At 32.3% G+C, this 23,031-nt stretch overlaps 1 protein-coding gene across 1 annotated transcript; it reads left to right on the top strand.

Moving 5' to 3' along the window:
• The first annotated feature begins 1,421 nt into the window (after window positions 1-1,421).
• On the top strand, window positions 1,422-22,406 carry LOC111509607 (RNA-binding protein 45). The gene is made up of 9 exons (XM_023165378.2): window positions 1,422-1,829; window positions 1,890-2,001; window positions 4,076-4,270; window positions 4,547-4,830; window positions 6,985-7,302; window positions 7,501-7,618; window positions 10,560-10,716; window positions 10,769-10,873; window positions 22,077-22,406. Exons 1-8 carry the CDS (start codon window positions 1,655-1,657, stop codon window positions 10,862-10,864), a joined length of 1,455 nt encoding a protein of 484 aa, XP_023021146.1. The 5' UTR covers window positions 1,422-1,654; the 3' UTR covers window positions 10,865-10,873; window positions 22,077-22,406.
• Window positions 22,407-23,031: the final 625 nt, after the last annotated feature.

The following is a 23,031-nucleotide window of genomic DNA, read 5'->3' as shown; positions in this document are numbered from 1 at the left end:
GTTGATGAATTTTTCAGTGTAATGTAGCACATTATTCATAGATGTCATGTACAAGATCAAATCAATTTGCAGTACCGTCGGAGAGGGTGTAAAAAATTAAAAAATATCTTTTACATATTTTTGCTTATAACTCCGTTAATAGTAGATGATCGTTGATGAATTTTTCACTGTAATGTAGCACATTATTCATAGATGTCATGTATGAGATCAAATCAATTAGCAGTGCCGTTGGAAAGGGTGTAAAAAATTAAAAAATATTTTTTTTACATATTTTTGCTTGTATCTCCGTTAATAGTAGATGATCGTTGATGAATTTTTCACTGTAATGTAGCACATTATTCATAGATGTCATGTACAATATCAAATCAATTTGCAGTGTCGTCGGAGAGGGTGTAAAAAATAAAAAATGAAATGTTTTGACATATTTTTGCACATATCTCCGTTAATAGTGGATGATCATTGAAAAATGTTTTCGCTGTAATGTAGCACATTATTCATAGATGTCATGTACAAGTTCGAATCAATTTACAGTGCCGTCGGGGAAAGTGTAAAAAATAAAAACTGAATTTTTTTGACATATATATTTATTTTGAAAGGTTTCAATGTCCCTTACTTTGCAGTCAACTTTCAATGGATTGATTGATATGACATCTATGAATAATGTGCTACATTACACTGAAAAATTCATCAACGATCATCCACTATTAACGGAGATATAAGAAAAAATATGTCAAAAATATCAGTTTTTATTTTTTCCACTTTCATACTCTGCAAAATTTTTCAAGAAATGTAAAGATAAGACATTGATAAATTAGGAATCTTTCGTTTCTATTACATTCAGGGCACCCTTAAAATCTCCTCAAACTATTATTTCCATAATATGTTATACAATCTGGGGCATACAAAAGCGTGGCTAGGAATTATGTGAATCTTGGCAACAGTGGACGGATATTCTCCTCTATCCCGATGTCGATGGTCTACACGTCAAAAAGTGTGTCTAGAAAAGCGTGGATAACTTCACATAAACATCTTTGACTGTAGTTCCTGCATCGTGCTAAGTGTCTTTTCTATAAAGTATTCTGTAAAAAAATACAGAATATTGAACAACTTTCTGCTAGTGTATTTGGGGAGTGCAAAGAATTGTTGTACCAGGCGTTATTTTAGTAATAAAATGTTACCCAATGACGTTAAAAATTACTAAGTTACGTTTTAACCCTTTTTGCGAAATCTTCAAATACAGTTCACGCACACAAACTTACGAATAAAGCATCAAAACTGACAAATGACGTATCATAACTGAAAGTTAACCTCTTTGTTATTCTGAGAAGTTAACATATCAAAACAGACGATTGGAGAACATTTTGACACGTCTCCTGTCAGTTTTGATACGTCAACTCATCGACATAACCTTAATTTATATTTTATAGGTTATGTCGGTGCGTCAGCTTTCATTCAAAGATAAATCAGCTAGTGTTGCCAATCACTAGGTTTGCGAGAGTTGTTTGCAATTATTCTCAAAAGTTACTTGTTTCAAGATATTTTAGCATCAAAGAGTACATTAGCATAGCAAAGAGGGGAGTGAGCAGTTAAGTTTACACTGGCAATCAGATTGTTAAATGGACTACTAAACTTATTCTATTAAGGAAACTGAAAAATGTCTGACAGAAGATTTTCAGGAGGATCCTCTTTAGATGATCCTCCCAACTCTAGATTATTCATAATTGGACCCAAAACATTGAATGAAGATGATTTCAGGAAGGCTTTTGATGATTTTGGAGATATTGAAGAAATAAGGGTTGTTAAAGATAGAAATACAGGGGAAAATAAGGGTAAAATAAGTGTTCGACTTCAAAAAGCCTATTTTTTTTCATTAATTACCTTTGTTACAGGAGTTTTCTATGTTAAATTTGCCAAAACTTCCCAAGCTGCTAAAGCATTAGAGGAAAAAAACGGTAAAATTATTGGTTCCGGGAGAGCCATCAAAATCATGGTAGCTTCTAGGTGAGTTAATTGAGAACCTATCATTTTCTTCAGAAGGCACACAGAAAACACAAACTGTACTTGAGAGTAATTGCTTTGGGAGAAACTGTTTTGGGTCTTGATTTAATGGTTTGCAAGGAACCTGTCTAAAATTTATATGTAGAATGAGAAGAGGATCTCAATTTAGAGTAACAAATATATACTTACTAGGGAAAATTTGTAATATCTTACAGACCACTTTTTTTAATGTTTTCTCCTCACTTCTGCTATTGTTCATTCAGTATTTGGGTTTAACAGCCCCTTCATAGAGGATTTTTCATGTGTGTTCCCTGGTATGTTTTCCAAGTACTCTCTATGTTACTTATACACCCACTTTCCAATCTGGTTCTGTACCAGTGACTTTTGTACCCCCATAAATAGAGTTGATGATCTGTAACTGGCACATTCATCAGCTCTACATCATTACCTGTGATGCCTAAGTGTCCGGGCACCCAATATATAGTCAATCTGTTGCATACACTTCAGCCTCATGTATATTGACCGAATGGGTAACTGAAATGAAGATTTCTCCCTACACAGTAAGTTCCAGCTCCTGTTCAATAATCGGTATTTGACCCGTCTGTGTACCAGGTATTTATGCCGAGTATGTTCTCAAGATGACTGTTCATTCTCCACTCTTCGCTGTTTAAGACCTCCACCACAAAGTTTGTGTTGTACATGTATTTTGGTGTCATGTGTCCCAAAAACTTTGATTTTTATTCCTCCACATATTTTGAAATTTTTGTTTCAACTGATCCCATGTAACTCGGTGAGTTTTCCAGTCTGAATTGGCCTACTCTTGCCACCCCAAATATCACTATATGTAAACGAGGAAGACTCAAGAGTGTTTCCAATGCAACTATAGGAGTGGTTTTCATTGCTCCCAAACATGCAAGTTGGATTTTTTGAACAAATTTTGTATATATATATATATATATATATATATATATATATATATATATATATATATATATATATATATATATATATATATATAGATATCATTTTGATTGATGCAACTAATTTTCCTTTATTTTGAGTGTTTCAATATTAAATTCTACAAAAAGGATTTGAAGCTTTATATCTTCTATTAATTATGTGCGAGCGCTTTCGACAGTTGGTAGTACTGTCATCATCTGGCACATCATCTGGAGTGCCAGATGATGACAGTACTACCAACATATATATATATATATATATATATATATATATATATATATATATATATATATATATATATATATATATATATATATATATATATATATATATATATATATATATATATATATATATATATATATATATATGTGCATCAGATTCTGGAACTCATATAAATTGTGATACTTTTCTCAAAACCTTTAATAGGAAATTAACGTAAACTTTTGATTCTATTTTCATATATATTGGAAATACATATCTATAGATAGCATTAATGTTCAATGGTCACCTACCATTGAAAACAAAGCGAGTTTTGTCAACTATTTGCGTTACTATTCCTAGTATCATAGATGCTCCTAAATATATTCCAAAGGAGTTCCTAAACAAACCATTATTCATGGGTACACTATCAATTTGATAATGAGATGATATGTTGAATTTCACTAGTTCGGACTTCCATTGTCTACTATATAAAATGATTTGAAATCCCTGAAACAACTAAAAAAGAAGAATTAAAATGAATAGCTAAAAATAACAATTATATTAGGCAAAATAAACCTGAAATTTATTAATAGTGAAATAAACTACAATCGTCTTCAGGTCATTACCAGAATCGTCTTTGGGTCATCACCCGAATCGTCTTCGGGTGATGACCATTAATACTCCATTTGTATTGTGCTATTGCAGTTTATAGATATCAATTTGTTTCTCTGATACAAACATAGTTTCATAGATTTTCATATAACAATGGTCCTAGAACCCCACAAAAGATTGACTGATATAGTAGTGTCTTTTGACTCCAAATGGTTTCGAAAACCATTTCCTTTTCTCAGGTTGTTTTCAGTTTTAAAAGCGCAGCTTTCTTTTGCTATATGTTTTTAATAATTATTTTCAGCCGTGAAAAGGGATCTAAGAGAGAAGAGAATGAAGAAGAAAGCCTTCAGAGATTATTTGTTGTTGTTCCCAAAAATATGACAGATGATGACCTGTATGATGCTTTCAAAGACTTTGGTGATATTGACTATGCTAATATTATACGTGACCGGGAAACTAGAGAAAGCAAAGGATTTGCATATGTTAAGTTTACTAAGTAAGTCATGTTAAATCTCTTAATTCAATAATGTTGGTATTATTTGAAGTTTAATGAAAATAGTTTCTGATAGATTTTTTTTCCTTATCAACGGCATCGGCTACTACGGCCATTAACCTCTTCATCTAGAAAAATTCTCTCGTGAATATATCTGGTCGTAGTTGGGTTTGAATTAATGATATTTGGATCATGAGTCTGGTGCACTACCAGTTGAGCCATTTTACCGTTTTCTTGTGGTTTATTACAATTAGGTCATATAATTTGTTTGTTTTGCAGATTTTCCGAAGCAGCAACTGCTTTTGAACAGTGTGACAGGAGGAAATTCAAACCGGTTTTTGCTGAACCAAGAAAATCACGTGACACAATGAGAACCTCTTTTGGCTCAGAATCAGGTTTCAGAAATAGTGGTCCTACTAGGGCTCCACTCATGAGCCCACCAAGAAGCAACATTCTTCCACCTCCTGATCGGTACTGTGATAATGGTTTCACAAGACTTACGGTAATTGCCAGTCCTGTGGTGAATCAGGATCAAATGTGGAAGTTGTTTGATATTGTTCCGTGTAAGTGTGTAATTGTCATCAAAAACTAATGATGTTGGTAGAAGAATGAATATGAATGAATAATTAAATCTATAATTGAGATCAGGTTGAGAAGTGCACAGAATGTGATATAGGATTATCAATCTTTAATTAATTTTTGGAAAATTCAGTGTTCATATGAAAGTAGCTGTTTCCTGTAATTCAATTTTCATGTGAAAGTAATTGTTTCCATAGGACTTTTTCCAGTTTATATCTGAAAGTAACTTCTGTCCTAAACATATTTGTAAATAGTATATTTTGAACTAATTGCTTTCTTCCTTCCTTCGGATATTTACCACTTTTTTATATAGAGATGGAGAAGTAGAAAGCCAAAATGCTTCTTTCCTAATTATCAATGTTATTTCGCAAGGAAAGCAGTGAAGCCAGTTATTTTGAATCATAATATGAAATAAATTTTAGTTTAAAGTATCAACTATCAAATCAGTTCATTCCATTCTGAAGCAAAATGAGTAGAACGGCCCACTTACCCCAATGAACCGGCCACTGACTGACCATTATCGATATTTTAAATCCGTTTTCCATTAAGCAGACAATATTCAGTGAAATGCAGATGATATGCAGTGAAAATTAAAAATCCCACAGTTGGTGTAGAACCAACCTTTGCATAACAGTTTGTTGAATAAGAGAAGTGAACCACTTATGCTAAACAACCAGCTACCGAAGAAACAAAAAATTATTATTTTGTCCAAAATTGATTTAAATAATCAAAAAATACTGTCATGTGCGAGATCAGTCAGAGTTTATCTAGACTTTCACAGATTGGAGATGCATTTGGCTCTCCATACGGCATTGTAAAAGGATTAATATTGTTCCTAAACTCACTTCTATAACTTTAATGAAATGGATAAAAACACTTTTGTCTAATTACCATTGGTAGATTTTATTTATCTGTTTGAAATCTGTTTTTCCATTAACCAGCTGTCGCATCCCTACGAAAGACAACCCTCAGAAGTCGAAGCTTGTGCGAGCTAAGAATTAACGAGGTCTTACCTTTTAACGTACGATTCCTAACACGGGTTAGACGATAGCAAGTGAAAATTGATCGTTTAGACTAGGGCTTGAACCACCGACCAAGACGGCAGTCAATTCGAGTGAGTGAACAAAGCACCCACGTCGAATTGCCTGGCTACCGACCGACCCATTATCAAGTATCAGTTTTATACTTGATAATGGGGTCAAACTCGAAACCGGTCGTTTAAATAAAATCTACTAATTGTAATTGGACAAAAGTGGTTTTTTTCATTTCATTAAAGTGATCATGAATTACCATAAAATAAACAAGTCATCATTCACATATATCACTTCTATGGCTCTTGTACTGAAATATTTTGAAATGAATAATTGACATTTACTTAGCCACTGAAAATGTATTTTTATTCGGATATGAATTGGGAATGAAAAACAGCGGTTTGCTGATTATTTAATCTACTTCAGCACTGGATCTAATCTGATAAGCTAGATTGTTCAAATAATGAATTGTCCGACCATTTAAAATAATTCAAATTCAAAAAAGAATCTCAGAGCAGAAAGTCTAAAGTATATCGAAGTATAAATATAAAATACAAGCATGTTTTAAATATATGTTTGTAAATGATTCATGAGTTTATCAACAAAGTATATTGAATCGAAATCGATCTTAATTTCATGATGAGTCACAGTTCTACCTGATCCTAAATCAGGAGCATACAATTCAATTTTTCTTCAGTACAAAGTGTCTTGGAAATGTTCAAATCTAAATGGTTCCAAGACTTGACACATATGTCAAACTTGAAAAAAATGTGGAAGTTTTCTCTTTTCTTTGTATTAAAATTATGTATGTATTTTTCATATATTTTTATATGTGACTGCTGCTTGAATGTACTGATGTTGATACATCATCCAACTTGTCTCAAATTTTAAGAAATTGTTGACGTTATGTTTGTACAGCTATGTGAACGGAATATAAAAAATTAATATTTCAAAATGTCATCCACTCGAGTTTTTACTCAAAGGTAGAAAGATTCGTTTTGAACAATAAAAACATCTGGTGCATGAAATGAAAGTTACCATAAACCCAGTATTTTATTTTGAAAACATCATAGCCCTACTTTAGACGATTTTTTTGTCATTTTTCAGCTTTAGATTACTGTCAGATAAAATATGAAGGAGATCGAATCAGACCAACTAGAGCCCTAGTGGAAGTAGTGTACACAGATCCTAAATGGGCAGCCTATGCCCAAGAAAAACTTCATGGCCTAGAGTACCCTCCAGGTTTTCGGTTGATTATCAAACCAGAGTATGAACATTCACGATCGGGTTATGGTAAGAGACCTTTAACATCACCATCATCAGGATCAACCTCTCTGTCGACTAATGCTCAACCTGATATCTTGAAAATCGCAGAAACTATTGCTCAAGCAACTTCCCTAATACAAGCAGCTGGCCTTTCACCAGGTAAGAAAAATTGGCGAGATATAATACAATTATTGTAGTGCAAAAAACTAATTATCTTCCTGAAAGATATCAATTAATGAATGTTATTAATTAATGTCAACAAGTACATTAGATAATTAGTTACTGTTCTGCTTCTGGTTATATAAATATAAATTATTTCGCCGATCACCTGGTTTTCATAAAGTTTTTTTTTTACAGATATATTACAACAGAAATTGGGTCTAATGACAGAAGCTAGGAAGAGTGAAGTATTCTGTAGTGTGAAATTGCCTGATGTAGAACCCATGGCTAACTTTGATTCTCAAACAGAAGCTAGGTAGTTGAAACTTTATTCAATTCTACTTTGTTTAATTCCTGTTAATATTTAGTTAATAATTTTTGGTGTCTTGAGAGGCAATATTCTATGGCAAATTCGAAAATTGTTGACAAATATTCCTATTACATAAGAAATTAACAAAAAGTCATAAAATATTCTACGAGTGCTTATGGATTTTTTTTCAATTTCAAATCAGTGTGCTGAACATTGAAACAAATTTTAAGCTTATATGAGAGTGTTGGAGGTTACTTAATATTAACAAAGCCTGGAAAATCTTTATTTTTTCATGCAATAATATTGTACATATCCTCGTTTAACAAAAAATATTCATTATTAAAAACAGAGATGCAACTAAAAATCAATAAACAGTAGGTCCAATCATGATTTTATATTAGTCTTGGTGAAAATATGCTGAGGGCTTTAACTTTATTTTTATTAATTATAATGGGATAATATCGTATTCAAAAAAACCTACTTTAATGTGAGATGTCATGTATCAACATGGCCGCCGGGCCAAGTTCGTGTTTAGATGCTCTCATTGAAAATAAAAATTTCCCTATCTGTAAACAGTGCAACAGAAATATAATCAAGGACAAAACACTCTGCTACAAGTGTAAGCATAATTTTCATCCGGGGTGCTGGAAGCAATCGCTCCAAACGAAAAATCCAGTGTGTCTGCATGAGGTTATGGAATCACCAAGTCTCGAATCGCTCCTTCACGGAAGGTATCTTTCCCCATGTCTTTGAAATAAGTAAAGTAGTGCCTATCTTTAAAAAAGGTGATCCCAATATACCAGACAACTATAGACCTATCTCGATTATACCCATTTTAGGAAAAATCCTAGAAATTGTAATTAAAGAGCGCCTCTCCAATTATTTAAACAAATACAATCTTCTTCATGACCATCAATTTGGCTTCATCAAGAATAGATCTACAATAGACGCAGTGGAAAAGGTAATACACAAAGTTATCGAACATGTGGAGAATGGTGAACTCACCTCGCTAACATTGTGGGATTTGAGTAAAGCCTTCGACTGTGTCAACCACAATATCCTTATCAGTAAACTTGAAATTTTTGGAATAAGAGGTACAGCCTTAAACTTATTTAATTCATACTTAACCAGAAGGAAACAAGCCGTCTGCACAAACGGGGAATTATCTGTAATGGAAGTAGTTTCCCATGGCATACCTCAGGGGTCAATCCTTGGACCTATACTTTTTGTAATATATGTGAATATTTTTCAAAGCCTACTTCCTAGCACAGTCATCTGTTTTGCAGATGATACAACTATGATTCACTCTAACTCCGACATGAGTAAACTACTCGGCAAGACCAATGAAATTGAAGAAAAGGCTGTAAACTGGTTTACTTCCAATAATTTGAAATTAAATAGGGGAAAAACTCAACAAATAGTTATATCTTCAAATAATAGGGTAACCGCACAGAAGCACGTAAAATTATTAGGTATAATCATTGATGACTCACTTAAATGGGAAAATCATATTGACTTTCTATGCAAAAAATTGTCAACTCAGCTCTACCTTCTTCGCCAGCTGAAAAGATTTATAAGTACCAATACATTACTAACTGTGTATTACTCACTATTTCACTCCCATTTGATGTATGGAACTCTCTTACATGCTCAAAAGATTTTTCGTATGCAAAAAAAAGCACTTAGAATAATAGCTGGAGCTTCATTCAACGAACCATGTCAACCTATCTTCATCTTTTACAAAATTCTGCCTTTGCCTTGTATATTTATTTTAAACACTTTATTAGAGATCCATAAAAAGAAAAGTATATTCTCCACCCAATCAGACTATCATAATTATCCCACTAGAAATGCAGATAACCTGAGACAACCGCTGAATAAACTAGAAATGTCTACACGAAATTCACTGGACCTCAAGTTGTACAGCCATTTACCAGTTGACCTCACTCAGTTCAGTACTCCATCATTCAAGAGGAGAGTTAAAACATTCCCTTTAAAAACTGTTTTTTCTCAACACAGGATTATATGAATAGTACTTACAGTTAAAGATTAACTCACTTAATATTACTTTTCTATATATATATATATATATATATATATATATATATATATATATATATATATATATATATTATGTGATGTTCTGTAGCACCAATATTTTATTCTACCTAGCAGTTAGGTTTTATTTCAAATGATCAATAATAATTGTATATTATCTTTTAATTTTGTACCCAGTACAGCGTGCATCTGCACTCTTTTTGACCTGTCATAAATGTATTTATTGTATGCATAACATGATTAAATAAATTCTGTCTGCATGTCTGTCCACTTGAAAGTTTACAAAATCGCGACACGTGCTTTGCTATACAATAGCATCTTCGGCACAAATATCTCACACCCATTTTTTGAAAGACGATAATAGAATTTATTATAAATGTTCAAGAACTTACCCCCCCCCCCCCGAAACAAGTTCCATAACGCATAATGACCACCCAAGCGATACATAATATAGGAGGCTCTCTTCCCTACAAGTGGCCGTCGATGGATATCTCTCGAATACTTTTTCCATCAAAGCTGGTGTTTCCCGGGGATCCATATCGTCTCCAACCTTCTTTTTATTGTATATCAACGACTTATTGGAAAAAACGAAGAATGTAATATATTGTTTTGCTGACGACAGCACACTTGTCTCGTCATTTCATTTGGATTCTAGGACATTGGCTGCGGATGCACGTCTTCACTGGCAACAGGAGATTACATATCTCAATGAGGATCTAGAAGTGATTTCGAATTGGGGTGAAAGTAACTAGGTTCAATTCAATGCTACAAAAACCCAGGCATCGGTTTTCTCCTAAAAGATAAATATCTCTGAACCAGCCAAGTTGTAGTATATAGTAAAGATTTTTGTCATGAAATAAATGCACTATTTTATTTTCTTACATTTCAGATGCTTCATTGTTTGCACCCCATCAGCACTACCTGGGACAGTATTGAAAGATGTTTTTTGTCGATTTGGAAATTTGATAGATGTCTACATGTTGAACAATCGGAACTGTGGATATGCAAGATATGCTGTAAAGCAGTCTGCAGAAGATGCAATCAAGGTATGACAGCTTCAAGAACAGGTGTATGAATATTGATTGTTGATTTTTTCAGACATTACATGGCTCAGAAGTTTTGGGTATTCGTTTGAAGGTGATTGAAGCTGAAGAGAGACCAGAGAAGAGAAGGAGAACGGGCGGAGATGATTGATTCCACTGGGTGAGTAAAAGCATGTTTTATCAGAGTATTTTGTAGCAAAAGGCATAATATGGACTCATTTAGTTGAAAATTATAGCATCAAATCAGAAATAAAATAATTCCCCACAATTCTCTTTATAGAATAGAAATTCACACCAGTAGATATATATTTATATACTTCAAGTTTATTTACTTCATGGATTATGCAAAGTTTTTTAAAATCGTCAAATCATCATCAACATAGAAATAATCAAAATTAGTTATAAAAGTAGACATTATTGTTACACACTTTTCCTTGCGTATTGCTGATGTGTTTGCTATTCGCTGTAACCCTTCACATTATTGAATATTCTTGGCTCCAGTCATCTGAAAGACTTTATCGAAAACACTAGATGCGCTCTCCCACTTAATCCTGAGCCTTCCAGATGTATTTCCAAAAATTCAGTGACCTCTGTGTGTGTCTACTCATTTCATTTCATTGGAAGATTTGCATTGATTCGGTACATTTCAACATCAAGAATCTGTTCAATACAAGCACTTTTCCAAATTGGGAGAAATGCAATAATCTTCTAGGTGCCCGTTCCACTAACCAAGTTTGTGTCTTCAGGTGAAGAACAGAACGATTTTGTTGCTTTATATTTTCAACTGAACGAGTATTAATCTGAAATAATACAATTTACTGACTGTTACATGTTTCATCCATAAAAAACCGTATCACTTATTAACCCAAGCTATGTTTAAAATTATTTTTATGAATTAGTGACACACAAATACAACTGATATGCACATCACTTACTGAAACACATATTTCGATACTTCTCTGTAATACTGTGAGACTTATTTTTTCACTTTCACTAATTGATTATTGAACTACTTGTACTATGTAATAAAACCAGATATTTAACTATTTACTATCGAGGTAAATGTAAAATTACCTCGACAACTTTCATGTGCTCGAAAAGAGGATTGAAACTACGCAAGGCATCCAGTTCTTAATGGATACATCCTGCTGACTACACCCAGGTGTATCCATGTATGGCATGAAAAAATTGACCTCAGTAAATATCTTGGTTTACAAATAATCAGCAAAACAAAAATATTTATATAGCTGTACCTGCACATGGGTTTTTCAATGCCATTTTTACAAATGACAACATTTTGTATATCCATTATCACCCAATTATTTTTAATTAATTGGTTCATTGAATGAATTATTTTGAGTAGAGAATCAGGAAATGTATGGAGTTTCATATGGCAATACCTTTCAAAACTCACTTTATACAGATTTCACAATAGTATTATTTTGGTACGTGTTAAGCAACTTTAATGAAAAAAATTCAAAGGATTTAGGTCTAGAGATCTCAGTGAATTGGGCCTAGATGTTTGTTGATCCATTTTTGTCATTAATTCCAGATTTGGTTTATAGTGATTGTTTCGAAGAACACACCTTCAGTAGTCTCTAAAGGAGATCTTCAAAGATGATTTCAATCCCCTGTAGAGCATATCAACCCTTTCCATTAGAAAATATAAAATTTGTTAATATTTAATCATTTAAAGTCCCCCCCTTCAGCAAACTAGTAGCAATTGTAGATGTTCTAGTAAAAATAATAGCATCAAGAATATGTATTAGCAAGTAAGCTTTTAAAGGTATTGGCATATGAACCTATATTTGAACCACATTTGTTTGAACTAATTTATTTTTCAGCTACTGATTCTGCTTGAATGTACGAGAACTATAACTTTTGTTCAATATGCCAACTAATCAAAAATAATTAGAAGAAAACGGATAATCCCAATGTGGATATTCATAAAAATGTCATGGAAAAAAACTATGAAGTAAAAACAGCTGTAGTAGTCACAGGCGTCCCGTAAATGTGCTTCTGTTGAGCTGTTATTGAAAGATGACAGAAATAGTTATACTTTTCAAGAAGATCAAAGCTGTTGACATTAATATGACAGTGAAAATTTATGAATCATCATAAAAGTTGCATTCTACCTATTTTGTACCTTTGGAACTATGGTTTACTGCGAACAAATTAATCTAAACAGACTGGTAATCGGAATAGGAATAAAGAATATCGCAATGCCAATTCAATTATCTATAATTTCAAATTAGAACCAAATTTATTATAATTTTGGGACATGAATTAATTGCCTACACAAGGGTAGCAGAAATGATCTTCCTTAGTGATTATCATTCTTCGACATAGAAAATATATTTCTTGTATTTTTTAGTAGACAATACAAGCGCTGGTACAATTTTTTAAAATAATTATTTAATCAAAGACGAATCTTAACTGAAAATGGTGTAATAAACATTTACAAAATAAAAAGGGGAGAATAATTTTCGTACACATCTTTGTGAGGACTTTATTTCGAAATTAATTGTTTTTTTTTTGTATAAATATGGAGAATTGGAGAGCTAAAATCTTTTTCTCCCAATAAGAAAATAATTAAAAGTTCTTAGAAAATCTAAATGAGATCAGAAAGAACAGACTATTCAGGCTACCTTTTACAGTTTCATTTAATAGAATTTTCAGCAATGAAAGAGTTCATGAATGAAAACAACTTATCTTCATACAAGAAGATGATATTTTCAGTAACCAAATCTGTTCCCTCTTTTCAAATTAAGTTAAAGGCTACTTAATAGTCATACTTTTTCACACAATGCTTTTTATTCATTTGTAAAAGGAAGTAGATGATGAGATAAACTGTCAAAAGTTCAAATCATATGTCCTGTCTTCTGATCTATTCTGCCATTATTTCATGATTTCCTAACAGCTAGCAGCTGTGTACAATCAATTACTAACGAATTTATTTGCTGAAACAGCAACCACATATTTATGTCAATTTCCACATCATATTGTGATCTCTTTGCAATGAAAGCATGTATTCCAATATTAATATGTCCATTTTTGATTATGCGATGTTATAATTTATGTTATGGTGACACGATTCACACGTGTCACCAATTTCACCAAAGTCGCTTGTGAGTGGAGAAGCATACGTCCTCTTTTATGTAAAGGATGGAACAAAATCGCGCCTTTAAGATAACCGAGGGAAAGTTTCTTTGTGCAATTATTATTTATTTTTTGTTAATTTCTTACATAGTAGAACTTAATATTGTGATTTTTTAATAAGTCAGTATAAGTCGAACAGTATATAGAACAGTTGCAATAAATATTTACTCGTTAAAAAAAAAAAAAAAAAAAAAATATGTAGAGCCAAAATACAATATTCAGCAAGGATTGACACTACACTGGAACAATAGTCAAACTGAGTTGTATGATACTTTTAAAAACAGGGAAGTTTTGGAAAAGAGGTATCTTTTTTTTCATGTTAATTAAATCAATTTGAAATCTAGAAACAAAGCTACTATATATTCATTATTATAGAAACAGTTAGATGTCAGATGGAATGCTGTTTCATAGGAATTGCTTTGATGTAAATCGAGACTGATTTCATTGAAATTTTTGTTTCAATATTTATACATGAACGCTTATAAAAAATTAAGCTTTAAAAATTGTAGAGCATACACAGATTTCTCCTCTTAGGAATATTAAGTTATAAAAAAAAACACACTTTTTATCTTGTACATCGAACATTCATAATAAATAATCAATGAAAATTTATCAAAATTATGGTCTTTCTCATTCATTTATTTTCTATGAATCTTATATATGTTCTAAAAGGTTACTTTAATAATAATAATACTAATAATCTTTATTTCAAAAATATGCTGACTATTACAGCTTGTACACAGACGACATAGAATGAAATAATGTCAAAAAAAAAGACTACATATACTCAAATATATACATTTCTATAATTCAGCTTGGTCTTTCTTAGATTTCTTTATGCTCCTCAAATCTTTGATTCGATTAGGCAATTTATTGTACAGCTTCATTGACATATAATGAGAAGTTTTTTCTGTTATGGTTAACCTATGAATAGGTTTTCTTCTTGTTCAATAGGAATGTTGATTAATATTGTTGAAGAACAGATGCCTATTTTTTAAAACAAACATTAAGCATTCATAAATATAAAGAGCATATATCGTCATTATCCCGTTATTCTTGAAGACATATCTATACGATTGATTATACTTAAAATTACTCATCATTCTGATTGCTCTTTTCTGAATTACAAATATTTTATTTATATCACTATTGCTTCCCCAAAATATGATTCCATATCTAGCTGCAGACTCAAAATTGGAAAAATATGATATTTTTACCCATTCTTTGTTGAGATATTTGTGAACCACCCTTAGTCCATACGAAATTTAGCTCAATTTGTTAGCTGTATAATCAATCTGTTTGTTCCATTTCAAGAATTCATCAATATGAAGTCCTAGAAATTTAGTGTCTTCTGAATATTTTATAGTAATGTTTTCAATATTCAAATTTTGAGGTCGTTCTATCTGTAATTGATTAGTTCTAAAAAGTATAAGATTAGTTTTAGATTCATTCAAAATTAACCATTCTTTTGTATCATTGAACATTTCCATACCTGATTTCACTACTTCAGGGTATGTTTCACAGCCTATTAATAAATTAGTGTCATCAGCGAAGACTGTAATTGAATTTGTGTGTTTGAATGATAACATAAATCGTTTATGTAGATAATAAATAACTAGGGACCAGCAATGCTTCCTTGGGGTATTCCTACTTTCACTGCCACATTCTCAGATTTTTATGTTCGACCATGTTTGTTAATAGTTACTATTTGTTGGTTATCTGTTAGGTAGGATTCAATCCATTTCAGTGAGTTTCCTCTTGAACCATATAGTTCTAGTTTTTTTATAAGTATCTCGTGATTCAAGCAGTCAAATGCCTTTGACAAATCTAAGAACATACCTAGTGCTAAATATTTTCTTTCCATTAAGTTTGTTATATTTTGAGTAAATTGAAATATCGTACTCTTTGTTGATCTCTCTCGTAAGTATCCGTGTTGGTTATTACTAATTATATAACATTTATATAGAAAATTTGTAATGTTACTACACATAGCTAGCTCAAATAATTTTGCAAAACTTGGTAGAATATTTATAGATCGATGGTTTTCCGTAAGTTCAGAATCCCCCTTTTTATAAATAGGTTTCACTAGGGATAGTTTCAGTCTTGAAGGGAACACGCTAAATTTCATGGAGTTATTTATGATATATGATGTAGTTTCACTTATGCTGAGTATACTTCTTTTCATCAAAGAAGTGGAAATTTCGTCGTACCCACTAGAGTGTTTATTTTTAACTTTGTGATAGTTCTATCACCTCTTGAGGAGATATTGACTTTGCTAACATTGACTCCAAATTATATTTTATTGAACATTCGAAAGGAATATTTGGGAGAGGATATTATATATTAGGGAGGATATTAATTCTGGAACAATTTTAATCAAGTATTTGTTATAGTCATTCACAATTTTTTCTGCATCCCCTTGTAGTTGACATTCGGATTTTTTTCTCTTCCTGTTAATTCCGAGCATATTGTCCACATACATTTATTTTTATTATCAGAAGTCTTTATTCTGTTCAAATATTCATCTTCTTTAAATTTTCTCAAGCGATTATCATATTCTTTTTTCACCTCATTATATTGGTGCCAACTTACTTTATTATTTACATATAAAATTAACATTGCATCTAAAGTGCGTTTCCATTCAACATTTTCATTATTGTTGAAATATTTAATATTCTTATTTCTAGTACTAACAGACCTAATCGGAAAGCTTTCATTAAATAATATGAAATTTTTCATAAAAGTACTATGTACTATGATGATTGTTTAAAAACATCAACTACAGATATTTTACTATCTAACTATATGAGAAAGTTAGGTTGTTTCAAAAGTTTTGTCCGTTTTTATGAGTCTTCTTTGAACTGTAATATCTCGGTGAATACTTATTCAATTTTATCGAAATAAGAGTCAGAGTCAGAAATGCTTTATTGTCATAAAAGTTTAGGTTTTGTTGACAAAGCAGACTTAAGAACTAAAACAATCTGAAACATTAACATAAAGGTCAAGAATTTAGAACAAGATTAATATGGCTCATGCACACTTCAAAAAGTTTATGGTAAAAGTCTGTGAGAAAATTTTTTTTAAGTTGGAATTATAAGTTGCGAAGTCATCCGAAAGAAATTCCTCAATAGTATAATAAGCTTTATCTAGCAGAAGTTTTTTACTCTTTTTCGAAACTGTTTGTAGCATGTTAACTTTCTGATTGAAAGGGGGAGATGATTGAAGTATTTTTTGCTATTATAAAGAATCGAATTTTCAATTTGTGCTGTTGACGGGATAGGGAGAGGAATATTGAATGTGAGACGAGTGGCATAATTCTGAGTTGAGTTCGAGATGTTATCTTTGTGCTTTTTGTGCATTAGGCAGACTGTTTCTAAAATAAAGAGGCAGTAGACTGTTAAGATGTGATGTGCTAAAAAAAAGAGGCTTACAGGAATCTTGCACTCTAGCTCCGGTAATGAATCTCACTGCTCTTTTTTGTATTGTGAAAACTTGACTCAATAAGTTTTGACAGCTGCTCCCCCAGAAACAAATTCCGTTCGCAAGTGGGACTCGAAAAGTGCAAAGTATGCTTTTCTAGCAGAGTGATAGTCCAAAGAGTTAGAGATGAACCTTATCGCATAACAACTTGAGGTAAATTTTTTGCATAGTATACTATGCGCTCCAAATTTTAATTTGTTGTCTGTGTTGAGGCCTAAAAATTTGTTCTCTAGTTTATGATCAATGATGTGTTCTTCAAGAATCATATGGTCCAGGTTACATTTAAAGAACATTATATTAGTCTTTGATATATTGAAAGATAATAAATTGGCATCACACCATTGTTCAACTTTGCCTATATACAGTGTGACCCATTTTTAATGGACACACCCCTAAAATTTGAAGTTGTAAATCGATTTTAATAATTTTTTTTTAATGTCAAGTACTAAAAGGTCTACCTTGGGACAAAATTTGAAATGTTTATTAAAGTTTCAGGGCATACTACGATATTTTTTCTTAGTCGAAAATCGAAATTTTTTATTAGCGTTTTTTTATTGAAAAAATCACCACACCACTAGATTCAGAGTGCCTCTAAATAGGTGTGACCAAAATTTTATGAAAAATATTCATTATTAACAAAGTTATGACAACTCAAAAATTCGAAAACTCGCACAGCTAACAGTCACAATATATAATTTTTTTTATAATTTCAAGATGAAAAAAAAAACAAATATCGTAAATATTTTTAATGAAAATAACGGAATTACATTCACACAATTCAACTAACAATGAAGCAAAAAAATTTAATAAACGTAACTAATAACTTATTGTTGAAATGTTTCAATTCAGTGCAATAATTAATTACAACTCATATTCTAGTAGCCTCTACTAATCCACCACGTATTTCGATACATGTGTCGTAGCGCTTACGAATGTTTCTGATTACGTTCGTTAGTTCTTGAGGGCTAATATCTGCACATACCTGTCGAATTCTTTCACAAAGTTCATTTCTATCTCTTGAGCGGTTTTTGTAAACCTTTTGTGTGAGAAGTCCCCAGAGAAAAAAGTCCAAAACTGTGAGGTCTGAATATCTGGGTGGTCACTCTATAAACGGACTACCACAGCCTATCCATCGATTTGGAAAATGTTCGTTAAGCCATTGCCTCTCAGCTCTGGCATAATGAACTGAACACCCATCTTACTGGACAATTAAATTTGATCGTTCATTAATTGGCAGCTCGTGAATAGAATCCCAAAAATCTGTGTTTAAAAATTTTAGAATCCTCTGCGCATTAATGTTTTCCTCAAACAAGAAATGACCAATAATTCGTTCATTCAATATCCCACACCAGACTTTGATTTTTTGGGAATACTGGCTTTTACAGTTTATTACCCAGTTAGGATTATCCACTGCCCAATAGCAACAACTCTGTGATGACACTACTCCATTTGTAGTGAAAGTGGCTTCTTCGGTATATAACATATTTTTTTGGTAAATTTCTATTGTTTAAATATTCCCCTTGGACCCATAAACAATATTACAGGCGTCTTGCTTCGTCGCCTTCTTGAAGTGTGTGTAAAAACTTTGACTTGAAAGGTTTAATATTCTTCGCCTTTAGACATCTCCGAATAGTTTCTCGTGGAATATTCAAATCTAAAGTGGCATTCCTTATACTGGCATTAGGATTATTTCCGAAATAATCTCTAAAATGATTTTTGATTATTCCTGTCATTTCTGTTTCGTCTCTGTACAGGATTACTTTTTAACATCATTTTTGATACTGCACCAGTTTCATTGAATATTTTATTTATTTTATTTACCGTACCGCAGCTAATACGAGGACGATCTGGATGTCTCTCATTAAATACTCTACAAACCTCTCTAGCACTTCTAACGTCATCTTTCGAAAGGCGTACAATTTCAATTTTCTCTCTTACGCTCAATCTTGCAGCCATTACACAGCCTTACAGTTCGAAGAACTGTAAGGTGAATATTGTTGACAATAGTACACTTAAATAATAATAATAATAATAATAATGAGTTTATTCACCATAATGATAACAACAAAAATATTATAAAATAGGGGTGAACAAACAAAGGCATCACAAAAGAAACATTTTCGAAAAAAATGTTTCTTGTGCGTGATATCGCCTAGTATAATATGAATAAATGAATGAATAAATATACAATACATAGATAAATACACGAGTATCGTAAAAACATGAATAAATACACAATACATGAATAAATACATAATACATAAATAAATACACAATACATAAATAAATCCACAATATTAAGATAGATAAACGAATAAAATGAATAAAATTTTATTCATTTTTGTACTCACATGGAACACTGTCACCGTCACTGGTATACAACGATGTTTCGCCTTAAGATACTTGCCCTAAGGCTCTTCAGTACCAAATTGGATAACATTATAGAAAATACACACACTTCATCCATGAATTAGGATTTTTTAATGTCATGGAATAAGCTTGATCTGCTTATGTCATCGATGACATCTTAATGACATTCATTCACCTATTTGATTTAATCCCAAGCAAGAGGAATCTTATTTGAATTGAAGGGGTTATATTTTTAGGAGTGATTAATTTTTGTACAATTTATTACCATTCATCCAAAGTAGAACTCATGTGAATGATATTTGATTCTTATTCCACAACGAATGTTTGAAATACAAACTGAGTAGAGAAAATTATCTTATGTATAATTCAGTGTTCATATAGAAGTATTTGTTTTGAAAGAATTTTTCTTTCGTGTAATTCAATGTTTATATGAAAGTAGCTGTTTCAGGAGGACTTTCTTTCAGTTTGTGTCTGAAAGTTACTTCTTTGCATGATCTACACATCCATGTATAAAGTTACTTATTTTCAAATTGATTACTTCCTTCCTTTTTTTGGAAGATTCTCTCATCCCTTTTTTTGTATCAGATGGAGTAGTAGAAAGCCAAAAACTTTCTTACACTTAAATCTTTCACAAGTGTCAAACTGTAATATCATTTCCATGGCAACTAAGATTTAAATTGAAATATTAGGTCTTAGTTTTAGTTAATTTGCGTGAAAACTTGAATGTAATTCCGTTATTTTCATTAAAAATATTTACGCTATTTGTTTTTTTTTCATCTGGCGGCACTTTATTGTTGAAATCATAAAAAAATATTCTCATGGCTATATCTGTTGATATAGGGTGTTTTTTGTGACTGTTAGCTGTGTGAGTTTTCGAATTTTCGAGTTGTCATAACTTTGTTAATAATGAATATTTTTTCATGAAATTTTGGTCACTCATGTTTAGAGGCACTCTGAATCCAGTGGCGTAGTGATTTTTTCAATAAAAAAATCGCTAATAAAAAATCCCGATTTTCGACTAGGATAAAATATCGTAGTAGGTATGCCCTAAAACTTCAATAAACATTTCAAATTTTATCCCAAGGTAGACCTTTTAGTACTTGACATTTCAAAAAAAAAAATTATTAAAATCGGTTCACAACTTCAAATTTCAGGGGGGTGTTTCTATTAAAAATGGGTCACACTGTAAAAGTGCCATTTGAATCAGTGCACATTTTCCAAAGTAACAAGTTGATTAATTCCGTCAGCATAAACATTGTGTGATCGGGATTCGATGAAGGCGACGAAGGCCGTTTTTGCCTGGCCCTAATGACGAAGTTTCTAGCGATGAGAAAGTTATCTAACTGCTTGAAAATATGGTAATCAGTTGGCGAGAGGTCTGGGGATTATGTTGGGTTAGGCAGAACTTCGACGCTTAATTCTTTAATTATCGGACGGTGATTTGTGAAACGTGCGGACGGGAGTTGTCGTAGAGCAGGATAAAACGTCTTCTGTTAACCAGTATCGGCTGCTGCTGACACAAATTTTTGGTACATTTCATCGATTTCCTCACAATACGACACTGACGTGATGGTTTGGCCTGGTTGCTGAAAGTTATAGTTAATCACACCAGCCGGTGACCACCATTTAGTAACCGTGATCCTCTTTTGGTGGGTCTCTCCCTTTGAGAAGTGTCTGGGTGGTTCATCGGTGTCCAACCACTGCCCTAATTGTCTTCTGTTGTCGAGTTAGAGGACCGTTTTTCATCACACGTGACGATATGATTAAAGAAAAGGGCTTTTTGGTTACCAAAGGCAAAGAGACCTCGAAACGTAACAATTTCTGTTGATCATTCAAATCGTGAGGCACCCACTTTTCGAGCTCACTGACGTTTCTATTCTCGTCCTGAAATACTGTAGGTGGACCTCTTCGGGGCTCGTCTTCGAGGCTAAAATCTGTGAAACGAAATTTCGTAAATCAACGTCGAACGGTGCGTTCATTAACACTATTATAGCCAAATGCCTGGTTGTTTGGGCAACGCTTTGATTCAATTTGAATTCATATAGTAATGAACTGAAAAGAGACAAAAAATATAAATTTGAAAAAATTAACACCATCAATGTAAATTACAAAATTCTCTATCGATCAGTATACTCCAGGACACAGTAGAATAAATATTTACCGAGATATGGATCTATAACAATACATGCATGACATTTAAACGAACGTTTTAAAACATCTGAAACAACTCAATATGGTAGAATGCATCAACTTTATGAACTGTTAATAACTGTATTAGAATTATTACTTTTAATTTGGTTAAAAATCTGGTTTGTCAGTTTCTACTTTCTTAATAATGATTTTCCTTTGTTTAGATTGGACTGAAATTTGACATAGAACTTAAGGACTTATAGACATAGGAGTATCATGTACCAAATTCTCAGTAGCCACAATAAATCCAAAGTACGACAAGTAAACATGTACATCAATTACAATTATTCACAAAACCACATAACGAACTACCTTACTCAATCTATACCACATTGAATGAGGACTCTGAGGTAACTCGAATTGACTTTTTAATGTTTTTTTAGAGATGTGTGATTTTCGTTTCTATCAAAAATATAATTTTCCAATTTCAAGTGACTAGCTTTGCAATCGAAACCTTATACATGATAGTTTTATAAATAAAGTTTATAAACATTTGCATTGTTTTTTTTTCACCTATTTTCTCAACGAGATCAAGGCAAGCTTGGTCCTTCATGCACGTGCACATGTTAGGAATCACACGTTAAAAGGTTAGACCTCGTTAATCCTTGGCTCGCCACAAGTTGCGACTTCTGAGGGTTGTCGTTCGTAGGGTTGTGACAGCTGGTTAACGGAAAAATAGATTTTAAACAGATAAAGCAATCAGCTCTTAGGCTAACATTTAGATAGGTAGCTGGTGCTTGATTGCTTTATCATTGATTGTGCTTGGGATCACATGTTGAGAGATCAAACCCTCACCTTCCCTTGTTTGCACAAGTGTTTTGAAGTCCTTCGATGGTTTGAAGTTATCATAAGGAAGTAGCTGGTTGGAAGTAAAAACGACTTTGAAATGGCTTTAACCGGATGAAAAAAAAAGCATTCAGATTGACTACACCTCAACTAGCAGTTAGTCAGTAGCCAGACTTCTTGATAAATGCAACATGTGTTATGCCATATTTCATGGTCCAACTATGTATTTAACGATTCTGCTGATCTAGAGTAAGTACATTATGTAGATCAAAAAACAAGCACTTTTCCCAATCACCAGAAATGCAATGCTCCCCGACGCGTATTTCACCAACT

Source organism: Leptinotarsa decemlineata, unplaced genomic scaffold (genome assembly GCF_025532065.1).
Source record: "Leptinotarsa decemlineata unplaced genomic scaffold, Ldec_3_MD MMD2_P_RNA_scaffold_9, whole genome shotgun sequence".
NCBI classification, from domain to species: Eukaryota; Metazoa; Arthropoda; class Insecta; order Coleoptera; family Chrysomelidae; genus Leptinotarsa; species Leptinotarsa decemlineata.
The sequence above is the reverse complement of the archived record's forward strand: the minus strand, read 5'-3'. Positions and strand labels throughout refer to the sequence as shown.

Excerpts from the sequence above, each read along its gene's own strand:
- LOC111509607 (XM_023165378.2), top strand. The coding sequence starts at position 1,655 with ATGTCTGACAGAAGATTTTCAGGAGGATCCTCTTTAGATGATCCTCCC. Across the intron at positions 1,830-1,889 it reads AAATACAGGGGAAAATAAGG|GAGTTTTCTATGTTAAATTT; the intron begins GTAAAATAAGTG and ends CCTTTGTTACAG. Across the intron at positions 10,717-10,768 it reads CTGCAGAAGATGCAATCAAG|ACATTACATGGCTCAGAAGT; the intron begins GTATGACAGCTT and ends TGATTTTTTCAG.